We start from the raw sequence: 22,323 nt of genomic DNA on the forward strand, positions 1-22,323 counted from the left end.
TCTGGCATTGACTGTAATTGTCAGTGAATTGCCAGACAAATCAAATACTTTACAAGGGGCAAGACAAAAATATGAGGCAAAATCAGGGGCAAATGAGAGGTATCTGAGAGAGAGAGAAGGGTGTGTGTTTATACATTTTATATACACTTTAATAATGTATATACTACACACCAAGTGCTTTAATGTGGCCAGGGTTGCAGTCTTTCATACTTGTAAGCGAAGTTGCCTTGTAAGAATGAGATCTCAATAGTGGTTCTATTAACTAAAGTTCCTGTTTGAAATTTTCTCTGATTCTGTCGTTTGTACTGTTCAGTGGAGGGAGGAGGGAGAGACTTCATCTCATTCTATACCAAAGATGGAAGGGATCTGAAGTGAAATCTAATTTTCTAGCAGCGGGGGATGTCTCTTGATTTTCTTGGGTTGATTCATGCTGTTGAAGGAGCCTGGGAAGAGCTCAGCGGTACTGGTGACCCACAGAACACCTGACCTTTGTCAGAGTAAGTTATGGGGAAATGGAAAAAAGAAAAGCAAGTTAACTGTAACCAGCACTGTCATCTTTAAACTAATGAGTTACAAATTAAAACTTTTTGTTCATCTACCTTTCAAACAGCGTGACATACACTAATTGCTAAGATTGCCTCCACATTATTTTTTTAAGATCAAAAGGCCAAGCTGGTAATTTCTATGAATCACAAAGAGAGGAAAGTTAATTAAAAAATTCATTATTCCTCATCCATTTTGTAATTTTTCCCCCTGCTCAGTAATGGAGCAAGATGTTAATATTAATTATACCATTATTGCACTGCAGAATAAAGCACAACGGTAATTATTTTAACCTAATGTTCAATATTTTTTATGTGTAGTTCTTTGTTTAGGGTTTTAGTACAATAAAATGCATGATGTTGTATTTCTTTGCTGATTTGCTTTTCTGTTATAAAGCCTTTATTTTTGTATTAATGAAATGCACATTTTGTGTCATTGCCTCTATTTTCACATGGCCATTTCATTAATATTACAAAACATAAATAGAATTTGTGCATCAAATCCAAAAGCATTTTAGTCCATTGTTTCTCTCTCTTGAGATGCTGGTAGATTTCGAATTGCACTTAGGTCACTCAGCGTACTGGTATATCACACCCCTTTTTTCCTCAACCACATGTGCACTTCTCTGCTTGGTCACCTGTTTGGCTGTACTACAGTCAACTTAGTCACCCTAACCTGCTCACATTAAAAACACCACCAACCTGTTTGTCTTCTGTGCGTTAGCAAGTCTTCATTTTCATAGGCAATTGGCAGACAGCATTGTGAACACTAGGTCCACGATATATATGTTCAGAAGCTGGATTAATGGATATTTTTAAGCACTTCAACAACAGTATTAAGGTAGCAAGATGTTATGCAGGGCAACATTAAAATGTTTCAGTAAAACTTCAAAGTGCAGCATCTTGCGCTAACTGTAAACCTGGAAGTACAGTATTGAATTCCACACTTACAGTCTACTTTAAGGTACAGAAATGAAAATACCCCTTGATTTATGCAAGCTCAGTGTTAGAACGGGGTTGTTTCAGATATTGTTTAATTGTTCATTTTTTTATTTGTTAGCAGCAACAGCCTGAAGAAAAAAATAGAAGGAATTATAATTTTACAAGTGGTTGCAAATGCTTGAAAGTGCAGGCAGGTCTTGCTTCTTTGTGGCTGAAATATGTGGACATGAGTGGGCTTATTTTGGTTTGCATTAAATTGCTTGTCCCAGGGTGCCATCAAATAGAAACCATGCTGTAATTGTGCCAATGGGTTTTACAGAAGGGTGCACATGCCTGCGAGGGAAGAGATATGGCCATCTGTCATCAGCAGGCCCACCTGTGTGGCTATTCCATTTCTGAGGTTTGCTTGGATCTCCTAGGATTCCATGAATCTTGGCATTCAGCCTTATTTATTAAGAAAATTAAAACTGGCATTCCTGCTCACTTTCTTTTTGTTTATTTTTTTTAACTATAGTCATTTTGTTAACCAGATAGAGCTGCTAGCCACAAATCTCTCTCTGGTGCATACATGGGGTGCAATATATCGCGAAGAGTCGCATCGTAGGCAAATGGAGAATGTGGGAGTCAAACCTCTGCTACAGGATGAAGTGCATCTGTAGTGCAAAGTTTTAATACTCTGTGCTGACCATAGCATGTCAGAATTCACTGTGTAGTATTTAGTCTCTAGCAAATTTGGTTTGAAAAATAAGAAGGATTCTGCCCTTTGCAAATTAGCAGGTGTTGAAATGCAGTTTGTAGACTAGTGTTGGCTCATGAGGTTGCTTGATAATGTTTGTATAATCCTTCCATTTCTGGAACTGGGTGCTAATTGCGTTAGCCTGGACTGTCATTATGTATGGAATACTGACATGCCTGTGGTCTGGACCAGCAATAGGCCTGTGGCATGAACATGGTTTCTTACAGAGAAGTTATGCATTTAGAAGGAAATGTCCTTTCATAAGTGGATTTCTTTTATGTCCAGAGTCACATGGGTATTTAAAGAAGCACTGTGTGAAGGATGATTTTTTTTTCTTTTGAAATACTTTGTTATATTGCTATTTGTCATCTTGCATTTTGTAGTCAGAGCTGAACAATAAAGAACACAGAAATTCACAAAATAAAAGTATACATTTTCTGTCATTTGAAAAATGGTTGTGCAGGTCCTTGTCAAGTTACTAGGGGGCGTTCTGAGCCCAGACAGTCTTCACAGCCCATCATGTGTTAAGTAACCTTCAAAGGTAACTAGGCAACAGAAGTGGGGAGAAGATGAAATAGGGTGAATGTGTTTGTTGCATGGTATGCAAGTGGTAGCATAGAACACGACACTGGTTTGTGAGCTCTTTAAACTGCATCACCTTAACCACAGAGAAGACTGTCAAATAATTAAAAGAGCACATCCACTTTGTTTAGCTGTGGTTGATAAGAAGCAGTGTGCGTGTATGTGGGGGGAGGGGGGATGTTGGGGTTATTAGAATGGACAAAATAGGTTTACACGCACACAGTTTGTAACCTGTAAACGAATAGGCATTGGATTACAATATAGCTAGCACTGATACCCTTCATATGTGGAGAGGTAGTGTAGCCTCTTTCCGAGGTTGTGAACAGCCTTTTACTTCTGCTGTTTTTAATGCCTGAAAGTATTATAATGAAGGACTCCTGTCTGATTGTAGTATATTTTATAAAGGGGCAAGAGTATGGAAGAATATGTGTATGACACAATGGAGTGAGTAAGAGCAAGAAAGGAGCATGACCACAGTTATTCATATCAGTTTAAAGGAAATTGCAAAGTCACTTGTTTGAAAATGATGTATCCTTTCTTGTTTCATTTTGCTTTAATAGAGGGGGCACAGAATTTAACCTGAGTACATCGAGCCTTGGACAATGACTGGTTTTAAAGCTGTGTCATTTTACTGTTGATACTGTTAACCAAAAAAAAATCTGTGATATTTCTTTTGTTCCTAAGAAAAGACATGGCTAGAGTGAGTTTTTCTTTAAACACAAAGCATGCTTACTGAGACAGGACCTATAAAGGTAGAAGACGTTTAATTTGTCAGACCTCACCTTTTTCTCATAGGTTAAGCTAATGTACTATATTCTGTAACATACTCCACATAGCTTTAAATAAGATTGTTTATATATTCATTCTTGTATATGCCGAAAAAAAATTGGATAAATACCATATATGATCACAATAAAATTTTCAGTGTGGTTTTCAGAACTGGTAAAAAAAAGTGTCCCCAGTTTGTTATAAACAGTCCAGTTGGCTCATTTTTTACCAGTTAATGCGAAATGCAATTTAAAAAAAATGTATTTTTTATTAAAAAAGTATGTTTGTTTTGTAAACAATTTTATTTAGAAACATTGACAACCTGGAACAAGATGCTAAAGTAATTGTCATGCAGAAATTCTAGAACATCAAATTGCAAACTTAAAAAATATTTTCAGATGCAGCTTGTGACTTCTTTGGCTTTTAGATACCTTGCAAGATTAGTTAAAATCTGGTAAAGAAACTAGATCACATTGTACAATACAGGCATTCCTAAATCCAATAAATCTGTAGCCACAGCCTGGTGTGTCGTTTTACCAAATGTTCATCTTTCAAAGTTGATGACATTGGATAACTTTCTCATATTAAAAAGCACACCTTCAGCAAGTAAGAAGGGGTAAAGGTTTAAGAAAATGGACTTAAAGGGAGTTTAGCATTTGAGTAATACAGAATGTAGCTTGTAGCCCTGATCATTTGCAGGTTACTTTGGCAGACCCAAGGAGGACATAAAACACAGACGGACACACATGGACAAATATAGCAAATGTGAGTAAACCATTTGAGTGTCAGTAGCACCTTTTTCAATTCCCTTTATTCAACAGTGTTTTGATAGACTCTGACGTATGTATCATACCATTAAGGAAAACTGTCACGAATCATGTAGTTGGACTTGTTTCATTCTAACACTTGTTTTTTATGGATTGTATAGCATTACTGCAGCTTGTCAGTGATGAAACATTTATAAACTTGTAAAATAAATTTATAAAATGAGAGGCAGTGCTATGCAAGTGCCTTTTCTGAAAAGCAAACATTCTGAAGCAGCATTGAAACAAAGCTGTTTTTTATTTTTGTAGTACAAAAATTCATACCATCCTCTCAATACATGGAGCTTTGCCCCCTTACAGCTGAACATTTAATATAATCAAATTCAAAATTGTTTCATCTTGAAGAAAATTTAATTTCACCTCTACAATACAACCTCGGTTAAGTGTGCTTGTCGCACAGTTAACTTCATGCCGTATAAGGACATAGCTCTCAACCTTCCATCTCCAAAATGAGGAAGACTAGCTCTTATAATGTGGAACAAATGGGCAAAATGTGGCACACATACTAACCGATTACTAACAGCTTCAACTGGGAAGTTCATAGGATGGTTTAAATACGCTCCTATTACTTATAAAAAAGATCTTTTAATGAATTATCATGATTCGTTTCCATTTACCATGGATATCAGTTAAAAATTTCCTATTACTGAATGTGTGACAGACCCTTTCAATGTGGAACTTTAAGGAACATGAACCTTTTAAGACTGCAAATGAGGTACGTTTCTCATAATGAGGTACGCTTGAGAAGTATGTATAAGGATAAAGCCTAGACTTTGACCCAGATGTCCCAAGTTCGGAACTGGTAACCTTATCAAATTGTTTACTGCATGCCATCTCTCCTTTGTTAATGAATTTTGCATGTCTTTCTGCAAGTTCTGTCTAAACGTGTTTTGCAGTCAGTTTCTGAAATGACACAGAATTGCACTTTGACATTTGCATAGCTCATAAGGGAGGGCTCCTAGGTGTTTGTTGAAGATTTGGTATGAAAGTGTTTTTTAGTTAAAGGTCCTAGTTCAACTTAAAAGAGAAAATTAGTCTGACTCTATTAACAGACCATTTCTGTTAAATGAAATCAAAGTAAAATAATTTATGGAAAAAGAGTAGTGGCCCTGCCTTGTTAGGAGCAGGTCCCCCCCAACACCCCTCATTTAAAAAGTTTGACCTCTTGCACGCTCCTACTTAATGTGACATGCTCTGAGATCACACAGCCTTTGAAAAAGCTTGTAAATTGCTCTTTTTTTAAATTAAAATGTTCAGTGCAATATTTCTTTGACCATACATCAGTAAGTATTCAAATGTCCTTTACTGTCCAATTTACACATTTCTATAACTAGATTTCTAAGCATTGCAATTGCATTAATTTGAGATAGTGTATTGTATTGGTGCTATGTATTTCTACATTTGTGATATTTTCTGTTTCTCACTCAGCCCTGTTAGTGGTTGAAAAGGTACTTTGGAGCAGCATAGTTATCCTGTTAATAAACAACTAAAGAAAGTGTACTTCAAAATAATAGGTTTGATATTTTTTCATATTACAGTAGACGTACTTAACTTCACTGTTTAGTGACACTTTCGCATTAAAATTTCTGTAAATCTGTACTGTATAAATTGTGCAACTGCCATCCCTCACCCATGTCACACTACTGTGGAGAGAAGGACATATACCTTTTATTTGCCTTTTTCTAATTGTCAGGCAAATGAACTGTCGGGAAATTAACTATCAGGCAATTGGGCTCCCTGAAATTTATGTCATCCATATCCCCACTGTAGTATGATCTTGGAGTTGGAATATATTAGTAGCAGGGGGTGTGGGGGGTGCAAAAACGTGGTTTGTCGTATAGGAGTTTGATTTACATCAGCTCCTATACAGCTATCACGTGATGTTTTTGGTAACTATGTCTACTCAAATGTGTTGATCATTTGGGCCGACATTGTGTAGGAGTAGATATTTTTGTTATTGCGAATGACAAATGTTTTGCCGTTCACAATAATGATAGTAAACCTATATATATATATATATATATATATATATATATATATATAGGTCCCATTTAGGTGACTGCAGTCTTAGAACTTCTAATTTCTTATGGCTGACACCATATGATCAAAGTTTTAATACTTTGCATACCTAAACGGAGATCTCCATTTATTTATTTTTTATTTTTTATTTTACATTTGTTGACCGGGATAGTCCGACTGGATGCATGTCCATTTTCAGCGGAGGCCCGGGGAGAAAAGCTCCAAGGGTAAGCAGATACAGCATTACATATTACAAACAGACTATTTACAGAGATTACATAAGTAAGCAAGTTAAACAAGTTCCATTGGTTACAGTTAATCCTGAGCACAAGTCAGGATTAAATTAAATTACACAGTAAACTGGTTAACAGATTTTTACACATTCTAGAGAGAGTTAGCCAGGCTTGATACATTGACATAGCCAGTTAAGTGACAAATGTTGTTTGAGTCTAGTTTTAAATTGACCTAAGGTGGAAAGTAAGGTAATATTAGCTGGGAGAGAGTTCCAGGATCTACTTACAGAGTTTGCAAAGAGAGAATCACCGGCTGTGTTATTAATTTTGCTAGTCTGAATTAGTTTGTTAGAGGATCGAAGCGGTCTAGGATTGTTATAGGGGGTGATAATATTTTTAAGTGCAGGAGTATTGTCCGGATTATAGAGGATTTTATAGGCCATAATCATTTGGTTATACTGGATTAGGCTGGGTAGTTCAAGCCAACCAAGCTGATTTAGATTGATGCAATGATGTGTCCTAAAAGACAGCCCAGTGGCAAACCTGGCAATGTGGTTGTACAGAGTGGAATGGTAAATTTTCCCTTTTCCTTGCTGTAGGGCGATCTTGGAGTTGGTATATTTAAATAGCAGGGGGGTATGGGGTGTGCAGGGGAGCTTGCCCCCCTGCATAAATGTCTAGGAGTTTTTTTGTTTTGTTTTTTTTTGTTTAGAAGTTGTAAAACTTCAATTATATAGTCCTGGCAATATGAAATTTGAAGTTCTGAAACTCTGATCATCTGAATGGGACCCATACATACATATATATATATATATATATATATATATATATATATGTGTGTGTGTGTGTGTGTATATGCATTCAACAGTTCATTCTAGCTGCAAGGTGATCAGATTATGAAACACTGGGGAAGAATCTGAATGTGATATTTTAGTTATCTACAATTACTTTTCAGGTGGCAAGGATGCTACTTTGCTTGACATGTAGTGGAACCATGTTCCAGAGGTGAGGGTACATTGAGGTATGAATTTGTCATGACAACTTGTCTTATTTATCTACTGATAAAGGTTTAGTTTCTTTAACAAGAGTATTTGTAGTACCATTAGTTCTAAGAAGGAATAGGTAATCGGGTAAGGATGAGTCGTTCATGCCATGAAGGGCTTCCCAAAAGGGGTCTGAATAGAGAGATGATAAAATCAGCAAAAGGAGAGAAATATTGCTGGAACTGAATTCATCCTCAAGTCTTAGTGAGTACCTTCATGAGGTGGAACCTTTTTTTCACAAAATCTCGCCAAGCCATCACTGATATATAGACTGTATTTTATATAGCCTATATCATGGACAGAAGTAGGCTGAAAAATGAAGACACCTGGGTGCACAAGTACCAGGATAAAAAAGTACCCAATCCTAGTAGGTGCACTGGTACCAGTATTGGAAAAAATGACAGTGTAGAATGTTCAAGAGACAGAAACATTTCTGCAATGGGGCTAGGCTTTGCCCAGGGGGAGGATGGACCCCCCTGTTGTAGAAGGAAGTAGTATTCTACAAAAATCACAAAAATTGATAGGCCAAAAAATAGCCATACAGACAATAGAGTGGACTGTTGAGGACAAGAAAGAAATTATGTGTTTACTATTATGCAAGAAGCCCAGAATTTCCAGACAAAAATGTGTGAAAAGATTACGAGAGACATTAGAGGAAAGAAAAATACTTCCACAAGAAAAACTGTCGGAAGCTTCAAATAAAAAAATGTGTTCATTAATACAACAGATTCAAGAAAAACACTATATAGACCAATAAACGTTGTGCCTTTTTGAAAAAGAAGCAACTGAGGAATTGTGAAAATTTAAAGAAAAAAATTTAGAGACGTTTGATGCAATATTTATTCAAAGGAGAAACCCAAATTAATCAACACAAAAAAGGCAGCCCCAAAGATCTTCAAAGAAAAATACAGGCAAAGGCATCCAGATATGGAAAATTTCAAAATAAAAACATAAGATCACAAAGAGGGAATGTAGAACAGAAGATTAGTGAAGTAGAAGTTAAAATTATGGAATACCTGCAAAGTGAAGGATTTAGTGTAGAAAGTCTAACACAGGTCATATCGCAGCATGATGGAATAACTAATCCCCAAAGCAAGGAGAAACGAGGAGCAGGAGACATCTGAAGAAGAAATATGGACACGGAAAAGAAAAAGAGATTGAATATGGTGCAATATTTATGCAAAGGAGAAAGCAAAAGTAATCAATGCAAAAAGAGCAGCACCAAAGACATTTGAAGAGAAATATAGGCAAAGACATCCGGATATCGAACATTTCACTATACAAAACATAAGAAAACAAAGAGAAAAAGCAGAAAAGATGATTAGTAATGGAGAAGTTAAAGGAACAGAAACTGAGGTTATGGATTACCTGCAAAGTGAAGGATGTAGTGTAAAAAAAATAACTCTGATAACACAACTGGATAGAGCAATGGACAGCCAAATTAAGGAGAAACCAGTGGAGCAGGAAGCATCTAATCAGTTGACATATAAAGGTAAACTTCCTAGTATTTTAAAATGAAAAGACATGGTTGTTTTATGTACTAGTATGTATTATTTTAGATTTTAAAGGTTGTTACTTTAAATTTTAATTGTACTAATTAAGTGATTTGTCAAGGGAATATATTTAAGGGAGTGTTTTTGTATGTTAGTTGTATTGAAGAAGTCTGGTCTTATACAGATGAAAGCGCTCAACATTCAATAAAATTTCTGGTGGCACTGAGGTCTTACTTCTTGGTGGTTCGAGTTTATTTGTTGGTTTTGTTCCTTGGTTGACATATGAAGGTACTTTGGAGGTTCCCATAGGATACCAGTACAAAGATTCAGTTGGAGCTATACAGCAAGGGAAAGAAGGGGAAACTCTGACAGCTATGACAGTCAATGTCGGGGAGCGATAGGCCAGTGATTTTCCACATGAAAGAGCAATGGATGACACTGGGTGAAACTGAAGAAAACATAGCACAGGAAGAAGCTCTGGAACTTTCTATAAAATGCCCACAGGAAGTGGCCAACAAAAAAATTTGCCCTTATCTTAGAAGAAAATGATGGAAGAGATGAGCTGCTTGATTTAATAGAGATGGATAATCATATTAAGATCATTGAAAGAAATAGATGGCAGAAGGTCAATAAAACCCAAAAAGTAAGAAGTCTGATAAAACAAATGAACACAGTAATTAGGACTGTCCATAGAGATTCATTCAACATAACAGAAGTAAATAGGATATATTACTGTGCAGCCAAATTAATAACAGATAAAAGTCCTACAACAAGAATGCAAGGTAGTAAAGGAAAGGACTTGGAGAAATCTAATGCCATTGTGGAAGTATTGAATAGATAAAACTATAAAGCAGTTAAGACAAGAAGTGTCATTGTTAGAAGAGTATAATAGAGGGAACAGATAAAAAAAGATGCTAAGAAAGATGTGATAAAAATAATGTGCAGTATTATAATGGACGAGGATTTATCATGCACTATCGCAAATAATAAATTAAAAATATCAGCACAGGCAGAAACACTTAGAAGATACACAAACAAATATAAAGGAAAAGTACAAAATAAGCAATTTGATGACCCAAAAAAGGCTTATAGAGAATTGGGAAGCAAGGGGAAAAGAACTGAAAGACAACCACAAAAAAATAGTAGTATATACATTTGATAGAAATATTTATGAAGATCCTGTGGAACTTAACAAAGTTACTAAATGGATAGAAGAAATAGAAGAAAGAATAAGAAGTTTAAAGTTACAGGATATGAAATGGGATAAAATAACAGCCAGAAAGATTGAAATAAAGTTAAGAAAAGCCTCTGATTGGAAAACCCCAGGCCCAGATGCAGTGCCTACCTTCTGACTGAAAGTACTAACATCTTTGCATGAAGATTTAGCCATGAGTAAGAACTATTTATATGCGCACCCCAAACAGACACCAACCTGGTTAACACAGGAAGAACAATGCTGCTACTTAAGAGTGAACCTGCAAGTTATCCTAAAAATTATAGACCAATAACTTGCCTTCCTATGATGTATAAACTATACACTGAAATTGATGCTGACAGAGTTTGTAATCATTTAGAAGAAAATTCAATTATGACAATAGAACAAAAGGGTTGTAAAAGAAAGTCATAATGAACAAAGAATTATTTGTTGTTAAATGAAGTCATAGTGCAGAACTGTAAAAAGGGGAAGAATCTAATTTCGGCATGGATAAACTACAAAAAAGCATTTGGCATTATTCCACATTCATGGATAAAAAGAGTGGTTAAAAATGTATAAAGATACACCCTGTGCTGATAAACTAAATCACAGCAACCATGAAACAGTGGCAAACCACTTTGCAGTTAAGCCATGATAAAGGACAAATTATTATTCCTAGGATAAAAATCCAAAGGGGGATATTCCAGGGTCACTCTCTGTCACTGCTGCTCTTTTACCTTGCCCTTAACCCATTAAGCTGTTTGCTTAACAGATTAGGTCGTGGCTATAATTTCGCTTCCAGAACGCAACAAAGTGTAACAACTTATCTTTGTCGATGAATTAAAACTGTATAGCTCATCAGAGGAGGAACTGAAAGCACAACTGCAAGTAGTCAAAGCTTTCTCAGATGATATAAGAATGTCATTTGGTCTTGATAAATGTGCAATAGCAACCTTTAAGTCATGTATAGATCTGCAGTCGTGGGACTGCGTACATATTTGCTGACCTCACAAGTCCAAAACATAGTGAAAGTTTTGAAACATGAGAATAAATCTAAGATGACTTTCTTTCTTAGTCTGGCAGATGCATGTCAGTGTCAAGCAGGAATGTTATTCAAACCAGAAGTAGATAAAAATCAGGCAGCATCTGAATGTTCAAAAAATTAATATAAGGTGAAGGATCAGATGGGATGGCAAGAAATGTAGAAAATGCATAAATATAGTTTCAAGTATAAAAAAACTCCTGGACCAACCTCATGTTGTTCAGCATCAAATGCAGGAATGGTTAAGGAGAAGTGAATTCAAACCAAAGGATCAGAGGCTAATACTGGCGGCCCAAGATAGTGGAGTGTGTATATTTTGATTTACAAAGTCCATTGAACATGTGGGAGAAAGACAAATGTAGGTTTTGTAAAACAGAATTGGAAACAGTTGCACACCGTGTTGCTGGTTGTGACATACTAATGGCAGAAGGACTGTATACTGAAAGCATAATAATGTGGCAAGACTGTTTCACTGGGGATTGTGCAAACATTACAGTACTGAAGTACCTGAAAAATACTGGAAACATGAGCCACAAAGCATCATAGATAATGAAGTCTACATGACATGGGATCTGCCATTACCAACAATTCAAAAAGTAAATGTGAGAAAACCAGATCTAGTGGTCCATGAAAAGAAGACAAAAGTAGCATTGATCACTGAAATCGCTACATCTAGTGACTACAGTGTCTTACATAGAGAGAGACAAAGTCATAAAATATCAGGATTTGCAGGCAAATAAGGGAGCAATGTCGAAGAAAGATATTTAGACAGTTCCAGTAGAGCACTTCTGGCTGAATCAAAGATTAAAACGATACTAATTTTATGAACTTTAATCATACTTTGACTTAGGAATGGGGGTCCATTCCTGTCATGGTATTAGAAACTCCAAAAATTTGGAGAAATTAAAAAAAAACAAAAAAACAAAAGTAAAACTAATGAGAACAATGTGGAAGAAAGATACGCAGACAGTTCTACTACTACTAGGAGCACCGGGCCTTAGAAAAAAACTTACAATCGTACTTGGATGTGTTACTAATACATGTAGCTATGTATGAACTGCAGGAGGAGTCATTACTGCGCACATTGTGGGTGCTGCAAAGAGCACTTTTGGCTAACATCAAAGATTGAAACAATGCTCCTTTCATGAACTTTAATTATACCTTGACTTAGGAAGGGGGTCCATTTCCAATCATGGTATTAGAAACCCAAAAGACTTAGAGAAATTAAGGGCAAAAGTCAGAAAGCAGTTTTTCCACCTCTAAGGAGTAAGTGCTGAGTTACAGCCGCCCAGCACAATACAAATTGCAAGTATACAGGATCTTACATGAATCTCATAACTGTCTGAATTTTAATATCTGCTCTGTCTTCACAGTTCTAGTACGTGTTTGAAGTAGGCTGTAATCTCATTTTATTACCTGTTAGCACAGGCGATGGAACAGGTTATATTGTATATATAGCAAACAGCAAGCTAATGCAGTCGTTTTACTGTTGTCTCCTTATACATTTACAAGAAAAAGGGTCACACGATTACATACATTTTGCAGACCGTGTGTGTTACTAGTAGGAAATGATAAAGAGAAAAAATACAGATCATCTTTAAATCAGGTTTTCGTTTTCCTTAGCCTCACATCAGCCCTGGTACTGCACCCCCTGGTATTATTGTAACATTCTCTGAGACCACACAGCGTTAGAGAAAGATTGCAACATTTTTTGACATGTTCTACAAGTTGGTCAACACTCAGTGAACCAGCTACTTCCTGTTTTTTTTACTCACTGCAGAAACTTGCACGTTTCCTGCTTCCAATTCATCATACAGGTGCTACAATACAGATGCCTCTGGCTCTTAGAAATGCACCTTCTTTGACTCTCCCAACATCCAGCCTTCTTGGAAGGCCTAGAAGACATTTGTCAGCCTGTATGAGTTGATGGGATGCTCATTTGTGCTTAACTTGGCTACATTCTCCCATATCTTTGTGTTTGTGTGTGTGGTTATTCTGGTTTCTAATATCTCTGTGCCCACTGGTGGCTGAAAGAGATCCATGAACCAAATCATGGCCGACTGGCTGAACTCTCCATATGTATAGTATTCACCTTTGTCGTCCTTCCCATTTATGCCTGGAAATGGTCAGCAAACCAGATAATTTTATTTATTTTTATTTGACATTTTTGTACTAGGATGTCTCATTTTCAGCTAAGGCCTGGGGAGAAAAGCTCCATATTTTTTTCATACAAGAAACATATTTATTGAATTCACTTATGACATAGGCAATCATACATTTATATACATGAAAAGAAACTCTATTAACATATTTTCAGTTGCAAACGTTATACATCACATATAATCTTCTATATAGTTATTGTCAAACAAGCATTACATAGCTCATTCAGTTTCCACCTTCCCTTAAAATTAATTCCTCCACCAAAACATTCTGCATGTATTATCCCTACAATTCCCATTTTTTTCTATATAATTTGTTCCCACCCTTTTCTGAAGCTCTCACTTCGCTCTTTTAACTTTGTTATTATAGTTACTACTTCTGTTATGGTTGGTTTTGATTTCCATTTTCTAGTAATTGCTTTTTTGGCAGCCACCAGAACTAAACTCAGCAAGGCCTTGTTATGGTAAGGCAATTCCATTTCTGTATCATAGCTCAAAAAATAATTTCTTTAATTACAGTTTGCTCACTCACTATCTCTGACAGAGTAGTCTTCAGGGAGTTTTTAAAGTTTGCAAACTCCTTACACTCCCAAAAAATATGTTCCCAGGTACTTCCAGGATGGCTGCATGCAGCTTAATTTTGGCTGTCCCGGTGTGAAAACAGATAATCAGAAAACAATTGTATTTTTGGGTAAATTTCAGTTATTCGCTAGTAAGTACACTGCTTAGATGAAGCAAAGAAGAAATTTAGAGCACCTGAATGAAAATCAGCCTCCAAAGGTGAGGAGAAAATACTGGCTGGAGAGAATCCTGCAGCTGCTTAGCAAAAAGCAGCTCAAGCTCCAGCTTTGGTGCAAGATACGACTTCCAGTAATCTAGAGGAAAATAAGTCAAATGTGCTTAGAGTTGAATAAAATAAGCAAAGCAATGAAGCAGTATATCAATTAAAATGACTGAAGGCAGGATAAAATGGAAGAAGCTTTAAACAGATATTCATATGAGTGCATAAATCTGCAAAAAAAAAAAAAAAAACAGAGGTCAAAATGAAGAAAAGGCTGGCTGAGTATGAGACTGCTTAAAAGGAAATGTTTAAAAAATGGTAGAATTAGAGGACAGAGCATGAGGGGAAAACCAGAGATTTTCTTCTGTACCAGAAAAACTAGAAGGAATAGACTGAGCTGATTTTTATGACAGCACAAATAAGCAACTAGACTGGTATTCCATAGCAGGAGTTGTTAATTGAATGGGCACATTGTTTTTATGCTCCAAACCTGGCTTTGAGAAAGCAACCAAGATTTTTCATGGTAAAGCTGCAATCTTATCAGAAACAGATGATTGTGACAAAACTGTGGCAGAAGGACAAAGTATTAAAAGTGGGAGAGTATTTGTGGAAAATTATTACTTGCTGTGCACCAGGCAGAAGAGGAGTAAATTTATTCCAGCAATCAGGGAATGTCAAGAAGCAGGTGTGAGTTTTAAGATGCTGTATCAACTTGTCTTCAGAATATTTTTTTGGATGATCAAAATCATTTTTTGATTCAGAACTTGCTGAGAAGGAAATGTTGTCCAACTAAAGATGAGACATAAACGGAAGGGGAGTCTTCTGTTTATTTTCCTGATAATAAAGCTCATAGACAAGACTATACCAGTGAAAGCTTTTCCAGTACTCCAAACAAAAATGCTTGAAAGACCAAAAAAAGTGCAGGTGTTAACTAAAGTACCAGGAGTACATTAGAAATGAAACAGAGACTGGAGTTGGGAGGTGGAGATCAACAGGAAGAAGACCAGTAACTCAGAATTAATGAATAAATGTGGGATTACAAAGTATTGGATACATTTGTGAAATATTGTGGAAAAAGAAAACCTGGAAATATTAGACTTTTTTGACTTTGTTAAATATGTAGGGGACTCCAAAGCATATACCCTTCTTCATATCATTAATGTTTGGAAGAACATTAAGGAGAGGGGGATAGGAAGCAAAGAGGTACTGTAAGTAAAATAATTTTTGCTCTTAATAGTATTTTACACAGGATATCTACTGCATTTTCTGTAGTAAAGATTTTTCAGTTATTTGTGTGTGTAATAGGCATACTAAACTAAACAGGGTGGCCTTTCTTCTCTTATTTCTTCTTGTTTAAGAAGTGTAGGCACTGCAATGTAAAAAAGAGAAGAACACACTTCTCAACCTCTTAGATCAAAAAATCTGGATAAAGCCTAAAATGATGGGGGGACAAATAGGGACAGATTTTAAATATTGCTCTTACAAACTTAATTGATAGAATAATAGGTTTTGCATTAGCATGAATTTTCTGAAGGATGTGGAGTCTTAAACTCAAATTTTTGTCATTATTTAATGACTTCAATCCTCAGCTATTTGCCAGAAAAGTACAGATTTTAGGAGGAACACCAAAAATGAGGCAAAAATCTGGACATTCTGCAAAAGTCTGAACAGTTGAGAGGTATGGAAAAGAAAGCCTGGACAAAAAGCATGTTATAAATAAAACTGATATTTTTCTTACTTTTGCCTAAGGTGAATAACTGGATTAAGGCCTTGGCTTGATCCAACAAGTTTTAAGTGGAAGCAAGTAAATTAGAGAAAATTGAATGCAATGAAAAGCTTTCATTTTCAAATTAATGTCCACAATGCAACTTGAGAAGCCTATAGATGAAGGCAACTGGGTATCTAGTTTTCATGCTTCTATGGAGACAAGGTGTTAAGAGGGCAATAAAAACGGAATACTTTTTTTTTTTTATTGGCTGACAAGTTTTCTGAAAGTATTTCAGTTGTCTTCTACATCTGGAAGAGGATAAAGGTAAGGCACAATTTAGTGTCAGTAGAGGCACATATGATGTACCATGCGTCCTAGCATGGATGACCTTCATTATACGTTAATTAAAGCCTTTGAGTGTACCTGTCAGTCTGGGGCAATTCTTCCTCTTAGGAGGATTAACATTTATTATTTGAAGATTTATGTAGTTTTTGTGTGTTTTTATTAAGTTAATAGGTTACTGGGGTACTCTGGGTGGTTGTGTGTGTGTGTCTTTTTGATGGTTTTCATTAAAATAAAATCTAGTAAGATGCAACATAGGTTTAAATGGATATGACAAGAAACAACTGTATAAAAGGTCATCCTGCCAAACATTAGTGTATGCATGCAACACAAAAGCTAAAACTAGACATTTAAAATAAACGCTGTTATACATAAAAGGTGAGAATAATAGCTTATTTCATAATGGCAAGACTTTCAGTATTATCTTTGAACATGAATGGTTTCACAGGTATATACAAAAAGAATGAGGAGTGAACTCTATTAAGAAATACAGAGTAAATTATACTATGCTACAGGAGACACATTTGGAAAGAACTGAGAATGTGAATTTGATAAAGAAAGGATTTCAGGATGGTTATTCAGCAGAATATCTGGGACAAAGAGAAAAGGGAGTACTTATTTTAATTACTAGAAGAGCTCCATTAGTGATAGCATTGCAGCCCTTTTATTTGACTAGAAAATGCAAAGCTGGTATTGCATTAAAGAGGTCTGGTTCTGCAGATTGCGCCATCCCAACACTTTGCCCCCAGAGAAGTTGTCCCTCTTGCCCTGACCTATACTGGTTGCCTAAAGGATCTACGTCTGTATTTAGTCTCATACATGTTGCTGAGAGGGGATCTTTGCCTGGGTTACAACTCTTCCTCATACCCAGCCATGATGGATCTGTTGGACATGTGCAAAACAGAGAGCTCTTGAAACACTAGATCCAGGGATCTGAACTTTGCTTGTGATATAAACAGAATGTGCTGGAGAGACAGGTATGTGTCCCAGAGGATCTCTGCACTATGGAATAGGCTCCCCATCCATGTAAAACAGAGATCATCCCTGACCCTATTCAAGTGAAATGTTTAAGATTGAATGGAAAATCATAAATTTACCACCTGTCTGGCCCCCATTTTCCTCATGATCAGAAGACGTCAATTAGAAAAGTGTCATCTGAAGTAACCCCACACACACACAAATCCTTAGTTACTTCCCTACTAACATGTCCCCATAGATGCCCATGATTCTCAGGGCACAAATGGTTTGGTGTGCATGGCTAGGCTTGTAAGGGCTCTATTGGTTTTTAGCCTAGTGGCAACCAATATGAACCGATAGGAGGTGATATGCGGAAAGGGCGATATTGTGCTGGGATGTGTGTACCAGTATGCTGTACTTGAACAATTTAAGTATGTGAGAATAAGTAAGGTCAGATGATTTGAGGGGCTTCTTCCAATCTCATATAATACTCAGACTTACATGCTTGGCACATGACAGCTGGAAGCTGGTATGTGTCACGCATTACTGCATAGGACATTCCAAGTGGGTCTCTGGTTTGTTTTTGTTTTCATTCTACTTTTTATACTGTGGAGTTATAAATTATGCTACATATCCAGTCAGTCATGCCTTTACTGGTGATTCCCATTTTATATATGCCTTATCAACATGTTTTAGGCTCAAACATTTGTATCTGTCGTTTCTGAATTTAAAGCTAGTTAAGATTTTACTTTATGTTGTTACTTGTGAGAGAATGGAGCAGATGTGCAGTCAAGTGTTGCAGCTCATTGTTAAAAACACAAAATTGTGGTAATCGGCAACATTCTTGCAATATTGTTGGATGTTTTATTTTTATTGTAGTCCATTTACAATGTTAACTCCTTTTTCTTTCAGGGAGGGCTCAAAAACAGCAAACATGAATTCACACTTTCTTCGCAAGAGTATGTTCATGAACTGCGGTCTGGCATCATGGACGATAAACTTCTAAACTGCCTGGAATCTTTAAGAGTATCTTTAACAAGCAACCCTGTTAGGTAAGGATTTCTCAGTGGAATTGCAGTTTTGTGTATTTCTGTCTAAACTTTGCATGCAGTGTCAAGTCCTTTTTTACAAATGAACCCGTATACAAAATACAACAGATCAAACTTAATGCATTAAACAACTGTATGTTAAAATTGTGTCCAAATATGGATGGTTTTCTTTGCTTGAGAATAAGCTGTAACTAAATGTGTTTATTTTATAGATAACATTAGTTTAACCCAATGAAAACCCAAAGGAAAAGTCTCATTAGAGATTAGGGTAACCAGCACAACACATGCTTTTATAAGTAACCTTGTTAGGCAAGGCCTTTTTTCAGCTAGACTGCATTTTGTATACTCCTCTGCGAACAGATCCTCTCCAGGAGTTATGTTTTGCCAGAAGTTGATTTGTTCGATAGGACAGTTTATTGCAGAAGATTAAGGTTATGAGTTGTTAATGACCCTCTTCTGGTGGTCCAGGGTTCAATTCCCTCAGTCTCCACTAGCCATACTGCATGACTGAGGAAGACACTTAACTAGGCACTCTTGGATCACTAATATAAGCAGGTTCTTTTTCTTAATGAGTTTAGTTGCTGACCAGTTGAATAATGATAACTGTGATGATAATACAAAAAAAGAACTCAAGGCACAGTAATGTGTTTGTCTGTGCAACTCTCCCATCTCAGAACTTTTTCTCCCCTCAAAAAAGAAAGAAGAAAAAAACTTTTGAGAGCAGGACATTGGGTGTAGTGCTTTTTCTCATATCAATGTTTCTAGACTACCAAGATAAAACAGATTTTTAAAAAATTTTGTTAATTTGAAGTTTTAGCATGCATTTTCTAGTTCCAGTTTTAATACGAGCAGTTGAAGGACCATAAAATTATTTTTTTTCCTCAATTTTAATTTTCAATTTTCATCTCTGATATAGCATATCCTCCATTTACTTTCTGGACTGTTTCTTGTGGAAAATGCCTCTAAAGAAGCATAACCCCCTGACGGTAAAACATTGTTCTGTGTGCTTTGAGGTATTTGCCTTTTTGACCTGAACCATCTTTACTTGATGTAGAGAACAGATGCATTTTCCCCATTTGGGAAACGTACAATATTTTGTCCTGAAGTGCTGGCTTCCTTATTTTTGTAGTCTGTCTCCTCCCCTTCCTTTGACAAGTATGTGAAAGATGTATTGGTAAATAAGTTGATTTGCAGAATGAGTTTTCTGGTAAGAGGCTGACCAGCAACATTTTGCATACCCAAGACCAGTTGAAGACACAGGTATTTTCTCTCCATATTTTTTCAAGGTACATGCCTAAGAAAGATGACACTGATTTGGGGTCTTTTGTAGTCATTGTTGTAAGTCAGCATCCTGCAGTGATCAGCTGGGAGAAAATGTGGAGGGACTCATTAGAATTGTTCCAATCCAGGATATGGATTCCTTTTCCATAAGAGGCTTGTCGTAAACCTTTCTTTAGTATTTTTAAACTGCATAGCTGATGAGTTGGGCCAAGAGACACAGGAGAAGCTGGATTCTTGTGCCTGGCAGAACAGTTGCATTCGCTATGCAGAAGTATGTTAAGAAGATTGAAGTGGATAAGTTCTTCATCTTTTTCAAGCCACCCTCAAAGACCTGAGTGGAAACCCCTAGTTTTCTGAGACAGCTTCAGTTTCATTATGCTGTGTTTTTCTTTTCATGGATTTAGCCATGTGGGAGCATGTGAGAGACTTATTTGGCAGTTGACTATCATCTCTCAAATAAGAACTCCAAGAAAGCAGAACCTGCTGCTAAGATACGTTTTGCCTCATTTTCTTTGTATATGCTTAAAATACAATGTGCACGCGCGTATACACACACACACACACGCACAGAAAGCCTTCTGTTTTTGACATTGTTAGAATCCTAGAAGCTTGGAAGTTGTAGGGGATGTTCCTGTGCTGAGCTAAAAATCTCCACGTGCCTGCGCTACAGAAGTAATCAGTAGAGATAATTCTGGCTTTGTTTTAAAATGTAAAATGCTTAGGAAACAAGCATTTCATTGTAATAAATTAATAACCAAATGTGTACTATTCAGCTGAGTACTTGAGTACATGTAGGAAAATCTTAAAAGATTCAGTAAAGCTGAAAAGCACACTTTGTAATTGGGAAAAAATGGCTTCAGACTGCGCCTATGTGGAGTTTTGGGGGTCTGAATCGCACATTTATCTGTGTAAGCCTTGCCATTACTGCTGCACTGATGTTATAAAGTTTCTTCTTGTTTTCTTAAAAAAAAAAAAAAAAAAAAAAAAAAAAAAAATACCTGCACCTTAATGAAAGTAAGGCAACTTTAAAATAAGTACAGTAAAGCTTCCGCTTTGTTTCATGGCCAACAAGAGTGAGTGAGTGAGGAGAGAAGAAAGATTTTTGTGTTCAGTCTTGAATCAATCCAAGGCAAGTTTGGAGTTAGAATCCAAGGAAGAATTTGTCCCGTCACCCTCAGATGCCTAATATGAATTATTTAAATGTAGATACAGGCAGTCCCCGGGTTAAGGACGAGATCTGTTTTTTTAGTCTATCTTTAAGTCAAATTTGTATGCAAGTCAAAACACGTACATATGGTTCTTATTAAATGTTACTTAGTCAAATGCTTGCCTCAGTGTAGTATTTATTTTACTTTTCTTTGCATATAAAACACTTCAGAAACACTTCCAAATAAAAAATGAATCTTAAACATATTACTGTATACTGTAGCTATGCTTCCTTGTTTCCTGTCAACATGGCTGGTTTAAGGCATCTTGTTATTAAATGCAGTATTTTATGAGGACTTTTTGACACATACACAAACCATACCTCTCAACTATACAGATTTTCACAGAATGTCCAGATCTTCACCTCATAGTTTTGGTTCATTTTTCATAAAGTTGTGGTTGTCTAGCAAAAGTAGTGGCAAATCATTAAAAACTGAAGTTAGAATATAATGATAAACATTTGAGTTTCAGAATTCGTACCCTTCAGAAATTTCATGCTAATGCAAAACCTGCTCTATTAACTTTCCAAGTTTGTAAGAGCAGTATTTATTAAAATTGTCCATATTTCTGGGCATTTGTCCCATTTTTTATTTATGACTTTGTCCAGACTTCTTGTTCTAATAGGTTTACAGCTATGACTGACACACACACACACACACACACACACACACACACACACACACACACACACACACACACACAGCACAAATCATTTAAAATATGTTCTTATTGTGAGCCTTTGTCACCTGTTAATTTTAGGCATACTGCTTTGTGGATCCTGAGAAATCATTTGCTCCCTCTTACTGTAGTGAGGCACAAGAGGAAGAAATGTGAACATGGGAATGAAAAAGAGATTTAATATGGTGTAACATCTATGCAAAGGAGAAGACAAAACTAATCAATACAAAAAGAACAGCACCAAAGATATCTGAAGAGAAATACAGGCAAAGGAATCTGGACATGGAAAACTTTCCAATACAAAAAATAAGAAGACAGAGGAAAAGTGGAAAAGAAGATCAGTTAAAGAAATAGAAACTTAGGTTATGGAGTACCTACAAAGTAAAGGATTCAGTGTAGAAAATCTAATTCAGAAAGAACCATAACGGGCTAGAGCAATGGATATGCAAATAAAGGGGAAACCAGTAGAATGGGAAGCAGTTGGTCAGGTGCCATGTGAAGATATTTCGGAGCATTCCACAGGAAACCAGTATAAATGTTCACTTGAACCTGGACAGCAAGTGAAGGAACACGAAATTGTGGAAACTCTGACACAATGTTGAGGAGTGATAGGCCAGTGAGTTCTCATATGACAGAGCAATGGATAGCACGGGATGAAATTGAACAGAATGTGCGACAGGAAGATGCTGTAGAACTTACTATAGAATGCCTGCAGAAAATGGAAAAAAAAGTGTAATCAGTTT

The 22,323-nt window shown here is 36.3% G+C and overlaps 1 protein-coding gene across 2 annotated transcripts in view; it reads left to right on the forward strand.

Annotated features, from left to right (window-relative positions):
• DIAPH2 (diaphanous related formin 2) overlaps positions 1–22,323 on the forward strand; it is a 5,354,951-nt gene that overhangs the window by 1,574,828 nt on the left and 3,757,800 nt on the right. For both annotated transcript variants that reach the window (XM_044057628.1, XM_044057629.1), the window contains exon 5: positions 18,279–18,418. In XM_044057628.1, coding sequence (XP_043913563.1) covers positions 18,279–18,418 — 140 coding nt within the window. The remainder of the gene's footprint in view (positions 1–18,278; positions 18,419–22,323) is intronic.

The sequence above is a fragment of the Protopterus annectens genome, chromosome 15.part0 (genome assembly GCF_019279795.1).
Source record: "Protopterus annectens isolate FY-2018-M chromosome 15.part0, PAN1.0, whole genome shotgun sequence".
Lineage (NCBI taxonomy): Eukaryota > Metazoa > Chordata > Ceratodontiformes > Protopteridae > Protopterus > Protopterus annectens.